This window comes from Heptranchias perlo, chromosome 40 (assembly GCF_035084215.1).
Source record: "Heptranchias perlo isolate sHepPer1 chromosome 40, sHepPer1.hap1, whole genome shotgun sequence".
Classification (NCBI taxonomy): Eukaryota; Metazoa; Chordata; class Chondrichthyes; order Hexanchiformes; family Hexanchidae; genus Heptranchias; species Heptranchias perlo.
The window spans coordinates 1463175-1479209 of record NC_090364.1 but is presented as its reverse complement, the minus strand read 5'-3'; the positions used below and the strand labels follow the sequence as shown (position 1 = coordinate 1479209).

The window sequence follows — 16035 nt, the reverse complement described above, 5'->3', positions numbered from 1 at the left end:
CAGCAGGAAACACTCCCATTGTAAGAATTGTGGGCTAGATTCAAGGTAAAGTTCCCTTTACATTGGTTCACCAATAAACCTTAGCCCCCAGTACACCAGTGCAGTATTTCCAGTTTTAAGTTTTCTTCACAAATTTTTTCTGCCAAATATTTCCATCCCCCAAAGCACTGACTCCTTGCTGGAGTATGGTTCTGTGGGTGCCAAACTCTTTCCAGTACCTCATCCAAATGGCTATTAGACACATGTGAGCCTTGAAAGTGGATGTCAGCATTGGTGAGGTGAGGGGGGTGAAAAAGGCACCATTGCTGAGCCCAATCCTGTCCTCACTTGATATCTACACACACGCACTTTGTAGCAGAGGGTGCTGGATAGCGATCAAGAGCAGGAACGCTGGCCAATTTTCCCCTACTTAACCCAGCGACATTAAAGTCAGTTGTAACGCCCTTACCACCACCCTGGCTGAGATCAGCTAACTCAGTACAGACCAAGAATTTAATCAGTATGGCTCAGCTGCTCGCTGTATAAAGTCCTAAAGCCACTGGCTGAGCACTATTTCCATTTCTACACCAACTTCACCTGCATGGTGTCACCAGGATTCAAATAAAGCACAATGGCGAACATTAGAAATTTCCACACTCTGCCCACTTGAACTCTGAACACTCAGCAGTACAATTATAGACTTTGTTCTTCCAATCCTGAATTGTGTCAGGAGAGAAAGCATTTTGAGCTGTATGCAGCAATCTGAGGTAACAGTAGGGTTGCCAACCCTCCAGGATTGTCCTGGAATCTCCAGGAATTAAAGACTGATCTCCTGGACACTGCTATGAGCAATCCAGGAGAAAAAAAATGGTGCACTTGTTCATTTTCTTTGAACACTTTTGTTTATTAGTTTTAAAAATATGGGGGATTGGAAAAGAGGCTGTTTGACAGGGCGGGACGGTTAGAAGTGGAACATCATGGGATGAAACCTCCAGGAATACGTCCAAGCAGAATTGGCAACCCTCGGCAACAGTATACACCAAGAGTACTGATGTTAGTGAAACTTTTCCTCTAGCATATTAGTACCAATACACTAAATAAGTTTAGGGACAACAATTGCCAATTTAGTGCCAAGTAGCGGCCATTTTTGTGCTGTTGAATTGCAGCTATTCAAAACTGGAATGACACTGTCCAATTCACTTCAAATAGAACCTTTCCAGTAATCAGAGAGACAAAGGCCTTCCTCTCATTTGGCTATGCTAGGAAGACTAGAACCCAGGTTCTCGAGATGAAAATGCAGTGTTATAACCAACTGTACTATCCAATCTCTTCATATTATTTCATGTGGCACTTTTCTTTCTTTAATTATAAGGTAAAATTCTTGCAGAACAGTGTCACTGGTGAATTCCCTGCCTGAGGTGACTCCACAAACTCTAATGGGAAAATCTTTTAGTATAACTCTCTGAACAGAGTTCCAGTGAAAAGCTGAATATCCCTTACCCCAAACATTTGCCTGAGGTCAGGATCACGGAAGCGGAAGGGAATGTTGGAGACGTGGAGCCGTTTAGGGATGGGTTTGCTCTCACTGCTCTCGGTACTCTGTGTTTGCTGTTCTCCGTCCGTCTGTGCTGCTTCATCTGTCTGCTGAAAGTCAAAAAACGAATCAGACTAAGATGATGTAAATGAACATTTCACTTCAAACATTTCTGTGAACCTGCAATAGCTGAAATGTGTTTTAATAGTCCACTATATTCATCATGCTTCATACGGCTTCAGAAACTGCAGCAAACAATTATGGCCATACAATTAAAATTCTAGTTTTTCAAATCAGCAATATTTGTAGCTTCAAAACTATCCAGAGGGGATTTGGAACTACAAACTAGTTTCTGGTTTATAATGGACAATTCTACTCGCTCCTGCAAATACATTTCAGTTTCCTTGAAATTTAAAAGAAAAATGATTCCCCACCTGAACAATTTCTCCCCTTTCTCTCCAGAGGATAGCAGCCCTTTTGCCTCACCAGCTGAATCAGCTAACTCAACACAAACAGGGGACCGAACCTGGGACCTTCATGGTCTGTACGTGTAGGGGGTTTCCACATATTTTGTGTATTTTGTAAATGGAGGTCTTCAATTTTCTGCGTGAAGGGAACTCACCCTTTCATTTCTGCATAATTATATGCAGCCCACTCACTAGTTGTGGCACCTTTATCAGGTCTCAGTTCCAAAAAGATTGGACATCCCCATGTTAGGGAATTCTCAAACAAACGCCAACAGTCCCACAATATCTCACCCAACTGTGTGTTGGCAGGGTGCTGAAAGGCATCACAGCCAAATAATCCTAAACTCTTTAAATCAACACACTTACATTTTCCAGCAAGGGACACTGGATAGCAAATCCCCGCACCGCCCCTTCCCTAGTGCAAGAAAATCAAAAAGTTGGTATGCAGGTGCAGCAGGTGATCAAGAAAGCCAACGGAATGTTGGCTTTTATTGCTAGGGGGATAGAATATAAAAACAAGGAGGTATTGCTGCAGTTATATAAGGTATTGGTGAGACCGCACCTGGAATACTGCATACAGTTTTGGTCTCCATACTTAAGAAAAGACATACTTGCTCTCGAGGCAGTACAAAGAAGGTTCACTCGGTTAATCCCGGGGATGAGGGGGCGGACATATGAGGAGAGGTTGAGTAGATTGGGACTCTACTCATTGGAGTTCAGAAGAATGAGAGGCGATCTTATTGAAACATATAAGATTGTGAAGGGTCTTGATCGGGTGGATGCAGTAAGGATGTTCCCAAAGATGGGTGAAACTAGAACTAGGGGGCATAATCTTAGAATAAGGGGCTGCTCTTTCAAAACTGAGATGAGGAGAAACTTCTTCACTCAGAGGGTGGTAGGTCTGTGGAATATGCTGCCCCAGGAAGCTGTGGAAGCTACATCATTAGATAAATTTAAAACAGAAATAGACAGTTTCCTAGAAGTAAAGGGAATTAGGGGTTATGGGGAGCGGGCAGGAAATTGGACATGAAGCTGAGTTCGGATCGGTCAATGCCCTGTGGGTGGCGGAGAGGGCCCAGGGGCTATGTGGCCGGGTCCTGCTCCGACTTCTTGTGTTCTTTAGATTTGTGGTTGGGATCAGATCAGCCATGATCTTATTGAATGGCGGAGCAGGCTCGAGGGGCCGATTGGCCTACTCCTGCTCCAATTTCTTATGTTCTTATGTTCCCACACACCCACACCTTAGAGGATGATGAGACCAACTGTAACCCACTAGCTGATATCAGTAGAGACACGACACCTTCCTGACCTGTATATCTAAACAGCATGCTTCAATTCATTTCAGCACTGAGCCATCAGTCGAGCTTTATGTGTCATCACTATATCAAAGTAAGTGCCCACTCATCGCCCACTGCAAAATCAGACAGGGCAAGGCTTTTAAAACAACACATTGTACACCTGCACAAAACAAATCTGCTCCTACGTATGCGAACATGAGCAGGGTCAACACGTGCATGAACACAGTAGCATCCAAGAAAAAAAACCCAATGTTTTTAAACACAACTATCAAAATTTTGGACTTTTCCTATCTGTTTTTTAAGCAGTAAAATTACTGAGGCCAGCTCCAAAAGTGGACGGCCTGGTTGGTGGTCACCCTATATCAGTTTTCTCACTGATGATTGGATACCCAAATGGGCTTAATTCTAGTTTCATACAGAACTGTGGTATGAAGTATAATGGAAATAAATACATGATAAACATGGCAGGACTTGTGAAATGACTGGCAACAGAGACTGAAAAGTGGATGCCAGAGAGCTGCTTGTCTATCCCACTGGAAACAATTTTACAACACCAAGTTATAGTCCAGCAATTTTATTTTAAATTCACAAGCTTTCGGAGGCTTCCTCCTTCCTCAGGTGAACGAAATGAAAATTTCATCCACATCATATCCCACTGGAGTTTTTCCTGCAAATCCTGAGCTGCAAAGAGTTCATTTCCATTTTTGGTCAACTGAATTTGTCACCAAACAGCTGAACTGTGAATAGTTTGCCCTGAAGAACTCCAGCGACCCCACAGGTGTGAAAGATTAACGCATTTTCCTGTGCTCAGCTGCTTTCTGGTGTCACATTTACAAGTGTCATCAAGCTCACAAGAAAGGCCATGTTAATTCACAGTCATGCCACGAAGTTGTGCCCCTTCCAAACTCTAAAGTAAAACTACTGAAAAGCATCTGAATAACAAAGAAGGAATTTACTTCAATTAGCATCACTTCTCTCCAGAACGTGGCACCTGTGGATTCAGTTAGTTGTAGGACTTGTGTAAATGCAAGTTCTTTCTCTTTCTTTGGAGGGTCTCTGAATGCACGAGCACTGTACGATTGCAGCCCCCTCCCCTGAATTCAAAGCATGTGACCAGCTGGATTCTGCAGCCACACTGCTGGGCTCCTTCTTTAATATTTTAATCAGTCTCTTCTACCCTACCATCCAAGAAAGTCACCTGACAACTATCAGTATCCAAATAGTGAATGAATGGATGTGCAATGAAAAGGTTTGTGCATTTTATGAGAACATGACAGTCCAAAATATAAATTACTGCATTCTTCTATCAAACATCTGGGAATTTTCAAGTATTATATTTCACTGGTTGAAAATACACTTGAAAGAGAGGGAGAGACCAGAATTGCTGGTGGACCCAGCTCTCTTCTACTCAAAGAAAAATTAACATTTAATTGTAGCCCAAACAAGTATTTTGTGCCAAAGGATGATGTATAAGTCCATGCTCAGAATTGTGAAACTGAAAGTGAGTCAGAAAGGGCGTTGGTGAGATAGTGTGTTTTAGATCTATGGTACTGTACAACATTCTACAAACCTCCTGGGTGTTGCCACATTTTACTACTTATTCCATAACCAAATGTTGCTGCTAAGGAGAGCAAAATGAAAGAAAAGGGTTTTGAAATGGTGTCTTTTGAAAATGTCTATGTGACCCCACATGTGCAGCTGTCTGTAGGTGTCAGCACTGGAGTTTAGGGTGAGGGGGAGGAAGGGCTTGTGTGACTGAACAGGCTGGACTGGTTTGGCGGCTGTGTGTGGCATCAGGTGTCAACAGTGGGGGCCTTTCAGGCCTCTTGGTGCACTGTTAGACAAACATCCTTTCAAACAGGCAGAGCAGCTGTTCCTACGTCTACCTCAGCCTGTTTGATGGAAGCATGGACACTGTGTAAGTTGCCCAATAGCCAAATTAGTGAGCTTCAAGTATTCATTTAAAAATTCACCCGCAACAATCTGGATAATCATTTTGATAGCAAGGTTTTATTTTTATTTTAAAGTATTCACAGGCAGCTGCGTACATGTGGCCATTTAGAAAATTTCAAACGTGAGTTTTAAGTACTCACTCCCTGAGCAGTCATTTCATCTATCACCACCATCCAATATGCTCCACTGTGCTTGCACAAGGTACAGTTCTTGTGTCCATTTATGGAGTATCTTTCACAAAGGGCAGACAGGATATTTGCAATTGTAAACAATTTTACAACACCAAGTTATAGTCCAACAATTTTTATTTGAAATCTACAAGCTTTCGGAGGCTTCCTCCTTCGTCAGGTAAATGTTCAGGAGCTCCTCGAAGCCTACGCATTTATACATATAGAACAATACATGGTGTTTACAGACTGCCCCTGCAACTGCCCGTTGCCAAGGCAATCACCGTGTTCAGACAGAGAGGTGTCACCTACAGAACCCCCGAATACACATTCAACAAAAAAACAAACAGGAAAAAAAAACAGAGGCAGAAACATCCGGAAGGCAGAGAAAGCCAGCAAATGACCCATTATATTAAAAACAGATAGCTTTTGTTCGCTGGTGGGGTAACGTGTAGCGTGACATGAACCCAAGATCCCGGTTGAGGCCGTCCTCATGGGTGCGGAACTTGGCTATCAATTTCTGCTCGACGATTTTGCGTTGTCGTGTGTCTCGAAGGCCGCCTTGGAGAACGCTTACCCGAAGATCGGTGACTGAATGTCCCTGACTGCTGAAGTGTTCCCCGACTGGGAGGGAACCCTCCTGTCTGGCGATTGTTGCGCGGTGTCCGTTCATCCGTTGTCGCAGTGTCTGCATGGTCTCGCCAATGTACCATGCTCCGGGGCATCCTTTCCTGCAACGTATGAGGTAGACAACGTTGGACGAGTCTCAGGAGTATGAACCATGCACCTGGTGGGTGGTGTCCTCTCGTGTGATGGTGGTATCTGTGTCGATGATCTGGCATGTCTTGCAGCGGTTACCGTGGCAGGGTTGTGTGGTGTCGTGGACGCTGTTCTCCTGAAAGCTGGGTAATTTGCTGCGAACAATAGTCTGTTTGAGGTTTGAGTCTGTTCGCAGCAAATTACCCAGCTTTCAGGAGAACAGCGTCCACGACACCACACAACCCTGCCACGGTAACCGCTGCAAGACATGCCAGATCATCGACACAGATACCACCATCACACGAGAGGACACCACCCACCAGGTGCATGGTTCATGCTCCTGTGACTCGGCCAACGTTGTCTACCTCATACGTTGCAGGAAAGGATGCCCCGGAGCATGGTACATTGGCGAGACCATGCAGACACTGCGACAACGGATGAACGGACACCGCGCAACAATCGCCAGACAGGAGGGTTCCCTCCCAGTCGGGGAACACTTCAGCAGTCAAGGACATTCAGCCACCGACCTTCGGGTAAGCGTTCTCCAAGGCGGCCTTCGAGACACACGACAACGCAAAATCGTCGAGCAGAAATTGATAGCCAAGTTCCGCACCAATGAGGACGGCCTCAACCGGGATCTTGGGTTCGTGTCACGCTACACGTTACCCCACCAGCGAACAAAAGCTATCTGTTTTTAATATAATGGGTCATTTGCTGGCTTTCGCTGCCTTCCGGATGTTTCTGCCTCTCTGTTTTTTTTTTCCTGTTTGTTTTTTTGTTGAATGTGTATTCGGGGGTTCTGTAGGTGACACCTCTCTGTCTGAACACGGTGATTGCCTTGGCAACGGGCAGTTGCAGGGGCAGTCTGTAAACACCATGTATTGTTCTATATGTATAAATGCGTAGGCTTCGAGGAGCTCCTGAACATTTACCTGACGAAGGAGGAAGCCTCCGAAAGCTTGTAGATTTCAAATAAAAATTGTTGGACTATAACTTGGTGTTGTAAAATTGTTTACAATTGTCAACCCCAGTCCATCACCGGCATCTCCACATCAGGATATTTGCAGGCATTTAGAGTTGGGACCTTTGCAGTGCATTGAAAGTACAAAAGGAGCAACAAAAAAAATTAATTTTACAAATGATCTTACTAGTGTTCAAGTCAGCACAGTTTACTCCACACCCAGACCATCAAATATCTCATATGTACTGCTTTAATATTAGCAAATAACCACCTAAAGGATTTAGTAGATATAATTTCACAGCAGAAAACTGGGGCTGTTCTGAGAATTGATCTGTTCTGATTTCCCAACATCCAACAGTTAAGCGCTTGAGACAGTAGTGGTGGGTGTGAAGATGAGATGTGAATCAGATGAGTTAATTATGAGCTCATTTCTAAGCTGTCGTATAAATGTACAATAACAGTTGTTGAAGTTAAATGAAAATTCAGGCAAATCAGACATCTGTTATCTTGATGATGAAACTGCCCCAATTTTTATCATAGAGCAGGACTTTGAAGTGAACTCCCAAGCTCACCCATTTACGGTAAAAAAATGGACAATGGATTGGGATGAGGTTGTATACAAATCTACACCCTTGGGAACATAGGCACAGAAATTGGCCATTCAGCCCCTTGAGCCTGTTCCGCCATTCAATTAGATCATTGCTGATCTGCATCTTAACTCCATTTACCCGCTTTGGTTCCAATAACCCTTAATATCCTTGCCTAACAAAAATCTATCAATCTCAGTTTTGAAATTTTCAATTGACCCCCAGCCTCAACAGCTTTTTTGGGGGGGGGGGGGGGGGGAAGTCATTCCAGATTTCCACTGCCCTTTTTGTGAAGAAGTGCTTTCTGACATCACCCCTGAATGGTCTAGAAGGTGCAAATACGAGTGAACAGCTATTTACAAATGAGTTGGCCTATGTTTAAATTAGCAAAAAGTGTGGACGGGTGTCAGGGGCAGCAAGTGACAGGGTTAAACAAAAGCATGAACATTGGAGGGGAGCACTTCATTTGGGTGTAGGCTACTTTCAATCAATTATGACCGTTTACTCTAGCATATACAAACTACTACTATGGCTTAATGTCATAAAATGTTTCCAATGTACTACAGTGGAGAGTTTTGTGTGTTTCCAAGGACTGTTCATACTACTAGATTGCCTCAGACTGCAAAAGCCCATATAGAGACAACCCTGTGGTGCCAACAGCTTGACACCCGTGCCCTTGGAACCAGTAAATCCCTCACTGACCAAGGGTTTTGCTGGGTGCCTCAGATAGAAAGTGCCACCATCTGAAAAGCTATTATGGATTCTGTTGGCAGCATTTACATAATGTGGATGACCTTGGCTCTTGCTGCGGGCTGGCTGACCCACACAAACAGACAATGCACTCTCACCATAGCTGGCCTTCCCAAACATCGGGCACAAATTGAAAAAGTCACAAATGTAAATTTGCATCAACTGTGCATTTGCTTTAAAGTCTTGCAAATTTTTGACTGTGGTCACCAAATCTGCCCTGCAGTGCAAGATCGACCATTCAGCAATAGCTACAGCTAATCAATTATGAAATTACTTCCATAAATGGAATATAAAAATGGCATGATTGCCCATTTGTAAAACCATGGGCTCTAAATAATTGATTTTTGCTGTGGTTGTGATAGTAAGCTTGTGCTGATATTAAAATAACTTGATATATGAAATTTAACCTTTTGCATCTCATTACTGTGTAGGATGAAGACTAAAGCCTGGATTTTGACTTACTGTGGCGGTTCCAGATACAGGCTGCACATTGGCATTTGTGCCACTCTGTTCCCCAAGGGTCTGACTGGATGCGTAGATATTCAGAGTATGGTCTGGGACTGGCGTCTGGCCTGTGTAGTCCTGAGTGTGTGGAACAGTGTATTCTGTTGGAATTCCATTCTGTGGAGGAGGAGGAGGAGGGGGAGGGAATGGAACTGTAGCGTACGGCTGTACCATAGCGTCTGGGGTGGCTGCTGGCTCCTGGCTACCCTGAAGAAAGATGAATGAAAAATGACATTTGAGGATTGTTTCTCATGACATCCTTGGACAGGGTTTAAATGTGCAGTATTCAATGACCTGACTGACATGATCACATTTAGACACCAATAACAATCCTGCAAGATTTATTCTCTCCAGACTACTGCAGCAAAATGTCTGCTTATTTCTAACACACCAGACATTTTAGAAATTACCAAGAATTTTAGGAATAATGACCTGTCTCAAGTAGAGCTAAAGAGAAAAACCGCAAATGTTGAAAATCTGAAATCCAGTAAAAAAAATATTGAAAATACACAGCAGGTCAGTCGCATTTGCGAAGAGAATTGACAGGTTAATGTCTTTCAGGGAACCCTCAGGACAAAGGGCCTTAACCTGAAACCTTAACCTGTCTTTTTTTCTTTTCAGATGCTGACAGACCTCCTGTGGATTTCCAGCACTTTCTATTTTTATTCCTTGGCAGAAGATATTTCCAAACATTTAGATCAGAAATACTGTTCTATTTAGTTTTGAAACACAAAGAGGCAATACAAAGAGTTAACAGCACTGTGCAGCAACCATTTCACTTTGTAACACGGTCTCAGATTGACGATATACAACTGTTGCTTTCAGTACAGACTTATCTTTGGTCATACACAACTGGTTTGGTGTGTACTACAGGTCAATAACACAATGAAAATGTTCAGAGGACACCGGTCTTATTGCTCATGAATGTCTTGCAAATGGCAGTATCATGCTGCACTCAGTGACAGACTCCAATACAGTAACTGTGTATAACATACAGTATAATATGTTATTCTGGTATGAAAAAAATGTGGTGATGTTAAGCAGTGGTTTTCAAACATTACTGTGTGGGATCCCCTGCAGATATTGACACATTCCCAGGTTGTTGTAGTTGAAAACCCATGTTATAAAATCCAGCACTGTTTCCAACATTTGACTGATGAGAATGGCAACAACACCATCATACTGAAGAGATGAGAAAGTACAATATTTATGGATGCAAGGTTTGGAGCATACTAAGAGATTTATTAAGGGCAGGTCGGCATATATAATTTAACTGAATTTTTTGTGGAAATCATAAGAGGGAATACAGAGGATGTTGTATATATGTATTTTCAGATGGTCTAAGAAAAGACTTGTTGTAAAATGAAGGCACATGGTAGTAAAAGGAATGCAACTGCATGAATGAACAAGATAGCTTGGGGATAGAACACAAGAGTTTTTCCAAAACAGTTATTTTTCAAATTAGTAACATTAAGGTGGAGAGCCGGGGGTGGGGGGGAAGACAGTTGGAAGTTCAAAGTCCCAACTCCCCGTCTGGAACAAGACTTGAAAAAACCTTTTAGATATTTCCCCTCCCCCTAATCTCAAATCTGGATTGCATCTCTGTTGGCATGACCAAACAGAAGAGAAAACAACTCAGTATAAGGCAGTTGGCCAAAATGAATCTAAACTAAAACTAGACATGAATCCCTGAACATTTTGGTTACATATAGTGCATAAGGTGCTCCACATTGGATCCTTAAGGAATTGGAAGGTCTGATAGGAAGGGTCAGAAAGATTTTATTCGTATAATATTAAAATAAGCAGCCACTACGTGCTGGAAGACAAAACAAAGTCACTAATTTATCACAAGCTGACAGAGTCCAGAGACTTTACTGGCCCTCATTAGATTCTGGATCATGAGTTGTTTTGTTGCCTAGCAACTGTTGAATCTTGTGTTTTCAGAAGAAAACATTAAAAATACACTTGTTTATCATGCAACTGGGGCGGGGATACAATTCTACTAGCATTGAGATGCTTTTAACAGATATAATTGACAGTGAAAACTGATAATTCACATTCTCCCCTTCTGTGACAGTGGAGGCTGGGATTGAAAAATCAGATCCTATGAGCAATAATACAGTGCTCCATCACATGGCATTAAACACTGTCCAGCCAGAACAAATTAATGACAGTGTCCATACCCATACACAGCATTTTCTTCGTAATATTGGATCGTTCCTTCAATGTGGAAATCCAACTGAAAATTCTCTGAAGGAAAAGGCTCATCCGCATCACGCAGATCGCAGCAGGTAAACTTGTAGCAGTCCATAATACAGGATGAAATTACTGAATGCTTAGAAAGGTACAGACTAATCAGCATGGATTTATTAAGGGCAGGTCGGCACGTATAATTTAACTGAATTTTTTGTGGAAATCATAAGAGGGAATACAGAGGATGTTGTATATATGTATTTTCGGATGGTATTTGAGAAAAGACTCGTTATAAAATGAAGGCACATGGTAGTAAAAGGAATGCAACTGCATGAATGAAGAGATAGCTTAGGGATAGAACACAAGAGTTTTTCCAAAACAGATATTTTTCAAATTAGTAACATTAAGGTAACATTGTGCCTCAGAGATCTGTGCTGAGAGCTATTTTATATAATAAATGATTTGGACGTAGTTGAAATGGAAGTTTCTTATACCAGACGAGAGTGTATAGTAAACTGTGGGGAAGAATGCAAGGGGATTGACAGGTTAATAGATAGGGCAGCAGATGCAGTTCAATGCAGAGAAAAGTGAAGTAGTACATTTTGGGACAAAGAACAGTGAAAGGAAGTATACCCTGAATATTAACATTCTTAATGAGGAATAGAGATATATGGGTTCAAATACATAAATCTTTATAAGTGGGAGTGCAGGTAGAAAAGACTGTAAGAAGGGAAGTGGAATTTGGGGTTTTATATATAGGGGCATTGAATACAAAAGCCAGAACATGATGTTGAATTTGTACAAGACATTAGTTAGGCCACAGATGAAGTACTGTGTGCAGTTCCGGGCACCATGTTATAGGAAAAATAATACAGCCATGGAAAAGGTACTGTGAAAATTCACTAAAATGGATTGCATTCGCGAATATTAAAAGAAGTTAGGGAAGAGATAGCAGAGGCATTGTTACATGTATATAAAAATTCAATAGAAAAGGAAATAGTGCCAGAGGACTGGCGGACAGCTGATGTGATTGCTATACTTAAAAAGGGAGACAGAATAAGTCCAGGGAAATATAGACCAATTAGCTTAACATCAGTGGTAGGAAAGATAATAGAATTTTTACTCAGAGAAGTAATGGAAAAACATCTAGAAACCGAAAATATAATAAAGAATTATATTTTCGGCACAGATTTCAAAAGGGAAGATCATGCTTGACCAACTGTACTGAATTCTTTGAAAAAGTAACAGAAAGGGTAGACAAGGGAATTGTAGTAGATGTAATATATTTGGATTAACAACAGGCCTTTGATAAGGTACCACATAATAAACTCATGACTAAGGTCAGAGCATTTGGAGTCAGGGGGCAGATAGCAGAATGGATAGCAAGCTGGCTACAAACAGAAAGAGAGTAGGGGTTAAGGGTAGTTACTCAGGCTGGCGGAAGGTGGGAAGTGATGTTCCACAAGGATTGATGCAGGGACCACTGTTGTTCATCATTTACATAAACGATTTGGACTCGGGGATTGGAAGTACAATTTCAAAATTTGCGGACGGCACCAAATTCGGTGGGGGGGGCGGGGGTATACTGAGGAGGACTGCGACAAAATACAAGACGACATTAATAAACTTGCAGAATGGGCGTGTAACTGGCAAATGAATTTCAATATAGTGTGAGGTGGTACATTTTGGTAGGAAGAATAAGCAGGCCTTATTCCTTGGGAAATAAGAGTCTAAATGGGGCAGAGAAATCTGGGGGTACAGATATGCAAAACACTAAAAGTATCGACGCAGGTTAATAAGGCCATAAAAATAGCAAATCAAGCACTGGGGTTCATTTCTAGAGGGATAGAATTGAAAAACAGAGAAGTTATATTAAACTTATATAGAACCTTGGTTAAACCACTCTTGGAGGACTATGAACAGTTCTGGTCTCCATATTATAAAAAGGATACAGAGGCACTGGAGAAGGTGCAAAAAAGATTTACTAGGATGACACCAGAACTGAGGTTATACCGATCAGGAAAGATTGAACAGGCTGGGGCTCTTTTCTCTAGAAAAGAGAAGACTGAGGGGTAACCGGATAGAGGTCTTTAAAATTATGAAAAGGTTTGATAGGGTACATATAGAGAAGATGTTTCCACTTGTGGGGGAGACCAGAACTAGAGGCCATAAATCCAATAGGAAATTCAGGAGAAACTTCTTTACCAAGAGAGTGGTTAGAATGTGGAACTCGCTACCGTAAGGAGTAGTTGAGGCGACTAGCATAGATGCATTTAAGGAGAAGCTAGATAAACACATTAGGGAGAAAGGAATAGAAGGTTATGCTGATAGGGTTAGATGAAGAAGGGTGGGAGGAGGCTCGTATGGAGCATAAACAGTGACATGGACCTGTTGTGCTGAATGGCCTGTTTCTGTGCTGTATGTTCTTTTAATTCTATGTAAAATGACAGGCTGGCTATCCTTAATTTACCCATATCTTTTATCCTGTATTATGGCCTCTAGGAGCTTTCCCACTACCGACATTAGGCTGACTGGTCTGCGGTTATCTGGTTTATTCCTTTCTTCCTTTTTGCAGAGAGGCATCATATGGGTAATCCTCGAGTCTTCGGATAGAACTTCCATAGACAACATATTTGAAAGGTTGTGGTCAGAACCTCTGCTATTTCCTCTCTGACTTTCCACATTCTAGGATGCAGCCATCAGGGCCTGATGACTTTTCTATTGAGTTCCACCAATTTTACAGCACTCCTTCCTTATCTATAATGATCTTATCTCATTGCTCTATTTCTTTCTCTTGTACCCTTTTCTTTCCCACTACCACACTCTTCGGTAAAATCAGAAGCAAAGTACTCATTTAATATCTCCATCATTCCTTCATCCCCCATAAGATTTCCTTTTCCATCTCTGATCAGCCTTAACTTTTCTTCAACTATACTTTTACCTAGTGTTTATTAAATCTTTTACTATTTCCCTTTAAGTTAATGCCTGTCTTTATGCCATCTCTTAGCCTTTCTAGTTTCCTTCTTTTTGCTTCCCCACTATATTTTCTATATTCTGCTTGATTTTCTTTTGCATTAACACTAGATTTATCTCATTTTGCTCTTCCTTACAAACCAGTTATTTCAGACTATCGAAAGGAAGCATTCCTTTAAAGCTGCTTTTAAATTGCGTGAGACCCCGGCTATTGCTACTGGTTTGTGCAGGTCTTGTGAAGCTGAATGTAAGCTGCTGGGACTCACAGACTGGCAGCTGGGAAGTCCTCTTTTTATGGAGGCCTTCCCAGCCACCGATCTTAGTGAGTTCATGTAGTTTTACATTCACCTTGCAGCTGGCTGGACTTCCGGGGAACCAGAGACACTAGAACAAGTTTCATACAACATAAAAGAAACTAAAATATTTGTGGGTTTACACTATCACTCTGTCTTTTGGTAGCAAGGCGAGAGCGGTTTAGCTTTTTTTGTGAGTTAACTGAATTTATTTTCTCTAGTGGCTGCTACTTAAGAGATTCATAGTCCAATCATTAAAAAAACAAAACAGGACAATAAGCGTCCGGAAGCAGACAATGTGACCAGTCTCTGATACTTCATTCAACTCTGGCATCATAATCAGCACAACCACCGCTAAACAAGGGATCGATTCTCTCTCTCTCTGAGTCCTGGGGAGGGAGGTGGGAATGATGAAGACTTTACACAAAAGAACAACATGCCTTAATCACAGTCATCATTCCTTTACAAAGAAGGAATAGGGTTGCAGCACAACAGTGGACAAAATTACTGAGGGTTTTCCCTCAATCAGATTCTATAAATTTAGGCTCCACTAAATCAAATATCCAACAAATAATTACCAGCAATTCCATCATAAAAGTGAAACTGTATTTTGTGACGACATCCACTGAAATCAACGCTAACTAAATTCAGTTAATGTCATGCCCAATAAGGAAAATGTGTTAAATATAGAACTGCAATATGCCAGCTTTTATCTATCCTCACTGCATTCATTCTTCTTAGTGTAATTACTAGTTCTCATCTTCGATCTTCTGATGGGTTTTTTCTTAAATTAAGCATGGTTAAGGTAGCATACGCTTAGTGCAGCTTGCTTAATTAGCCATTTTGCACTCTGACTTGACTCAACTGGTGGCACTTTTGCTTCTGAGTCAGAAGGTTGTGTGTTCAAGCCCCACTCCATGACTTGAGCACATAATCTGGGCTGATACTTCAATAAGGAACTGAGGGGATGCTCTAATGTTAGAAGTGCTGTCTTTCAGATGACGCTATTTGAATTGGAACAGGGATTTCGCCCACATCCCATTTGCCAACATTTCTCCCTCAACCAATACCAAAACCGATTAAACGATCATTTATTGTGTGCAGGAACTTGCTATGTGCAAAACGGCTGCTGTGATGACTGCACTTCAACAGCAATTCATTTGCTGTGGAACATTTTGTGATGGCCTGAATTTGTGATAAAGCATTATATGGATGCAAGTCATTTTTTTCCCCTTAGGGCCTGATACAGTGGCAGATGCAATAGCCTCATTCTGGTTTGCTTCTGAGCCAAAATGTTGCTTCAAAGAGAGTCACCACTTCAGCTGGGTAACTGCTGTACACAACTGTAGTTTCCTCATCTTCCTCCCCTTTCCCATCATTAATGGTAATCCTGAAAATAAACAGCCCGATTGCCACAGACCATAGCCCATGTTTGCTGTGTGCCTTGCGTTTTGCCACTGGAACACCCAATATGTTGAGCCAGCTCAGTGAGTCAGCACACTTGCATCTGAACTCAAACCAGCACCATGACACAAGCACACTGATGCACAGAACTGGTACAATGTCAAATCTCAAACTAACAAAATTCAAATTTTTTTAAGTTTGCAGAGTTGATTC

General features: G+C 41.8%; 1 protein-coding gene and 1 long non-coding RNA gene across 9 annotated transcripts in view; one reads left to right on the top strand and one right to left on the bottom strand.

The window, feature by feature from the left end:
• Positions 1–16035, bottom strand: part of LOC137305457 (RNA binding protein fox-1 homolog 2-like) — a 246542-nt gene that overhangs the window by 54510 nt on the left and 175997 nt on the right. For 4 of the 6 annotated variants that reach the window (XM_067974292.1, XM_067974291.1, XM_067974295.1 and 1 more), the window contains exons 4-5: positions 8918–9166; positions 1480–1623 (exon numbers count right to left, since the gene is read on the bottom strand). In XM_067974292.1, coding sequence (XP_067830393.1) covers positions 1480–1623; positions 8918–9166 — 393 coding nt within the window. The remainder of the gene's footprint in view (positions 1–1479; positions 1624–8917; positions 9167–16035) is intronic. The other 2 variants (XM_067974294.1, XM_067974296.1) reach the window with 1 other exon arrangement.
• Positions 10950–16035, top strand: part of LOC137305464 (uncharacterized) — a 74665-nt gene continuing 69579 nt past the window's right edge. For all 3 annotated transcript variants that reach the window (XR_010958716.1, XR_010958718.1, XR_010958717.1), the window contains exon 1: positions 10950–11250. This is a non-coding gene — a long non-coding RNA (uncharacterized lncRNA). The remainder of the gene's footprint in view (positions 11251–16035) is intronic.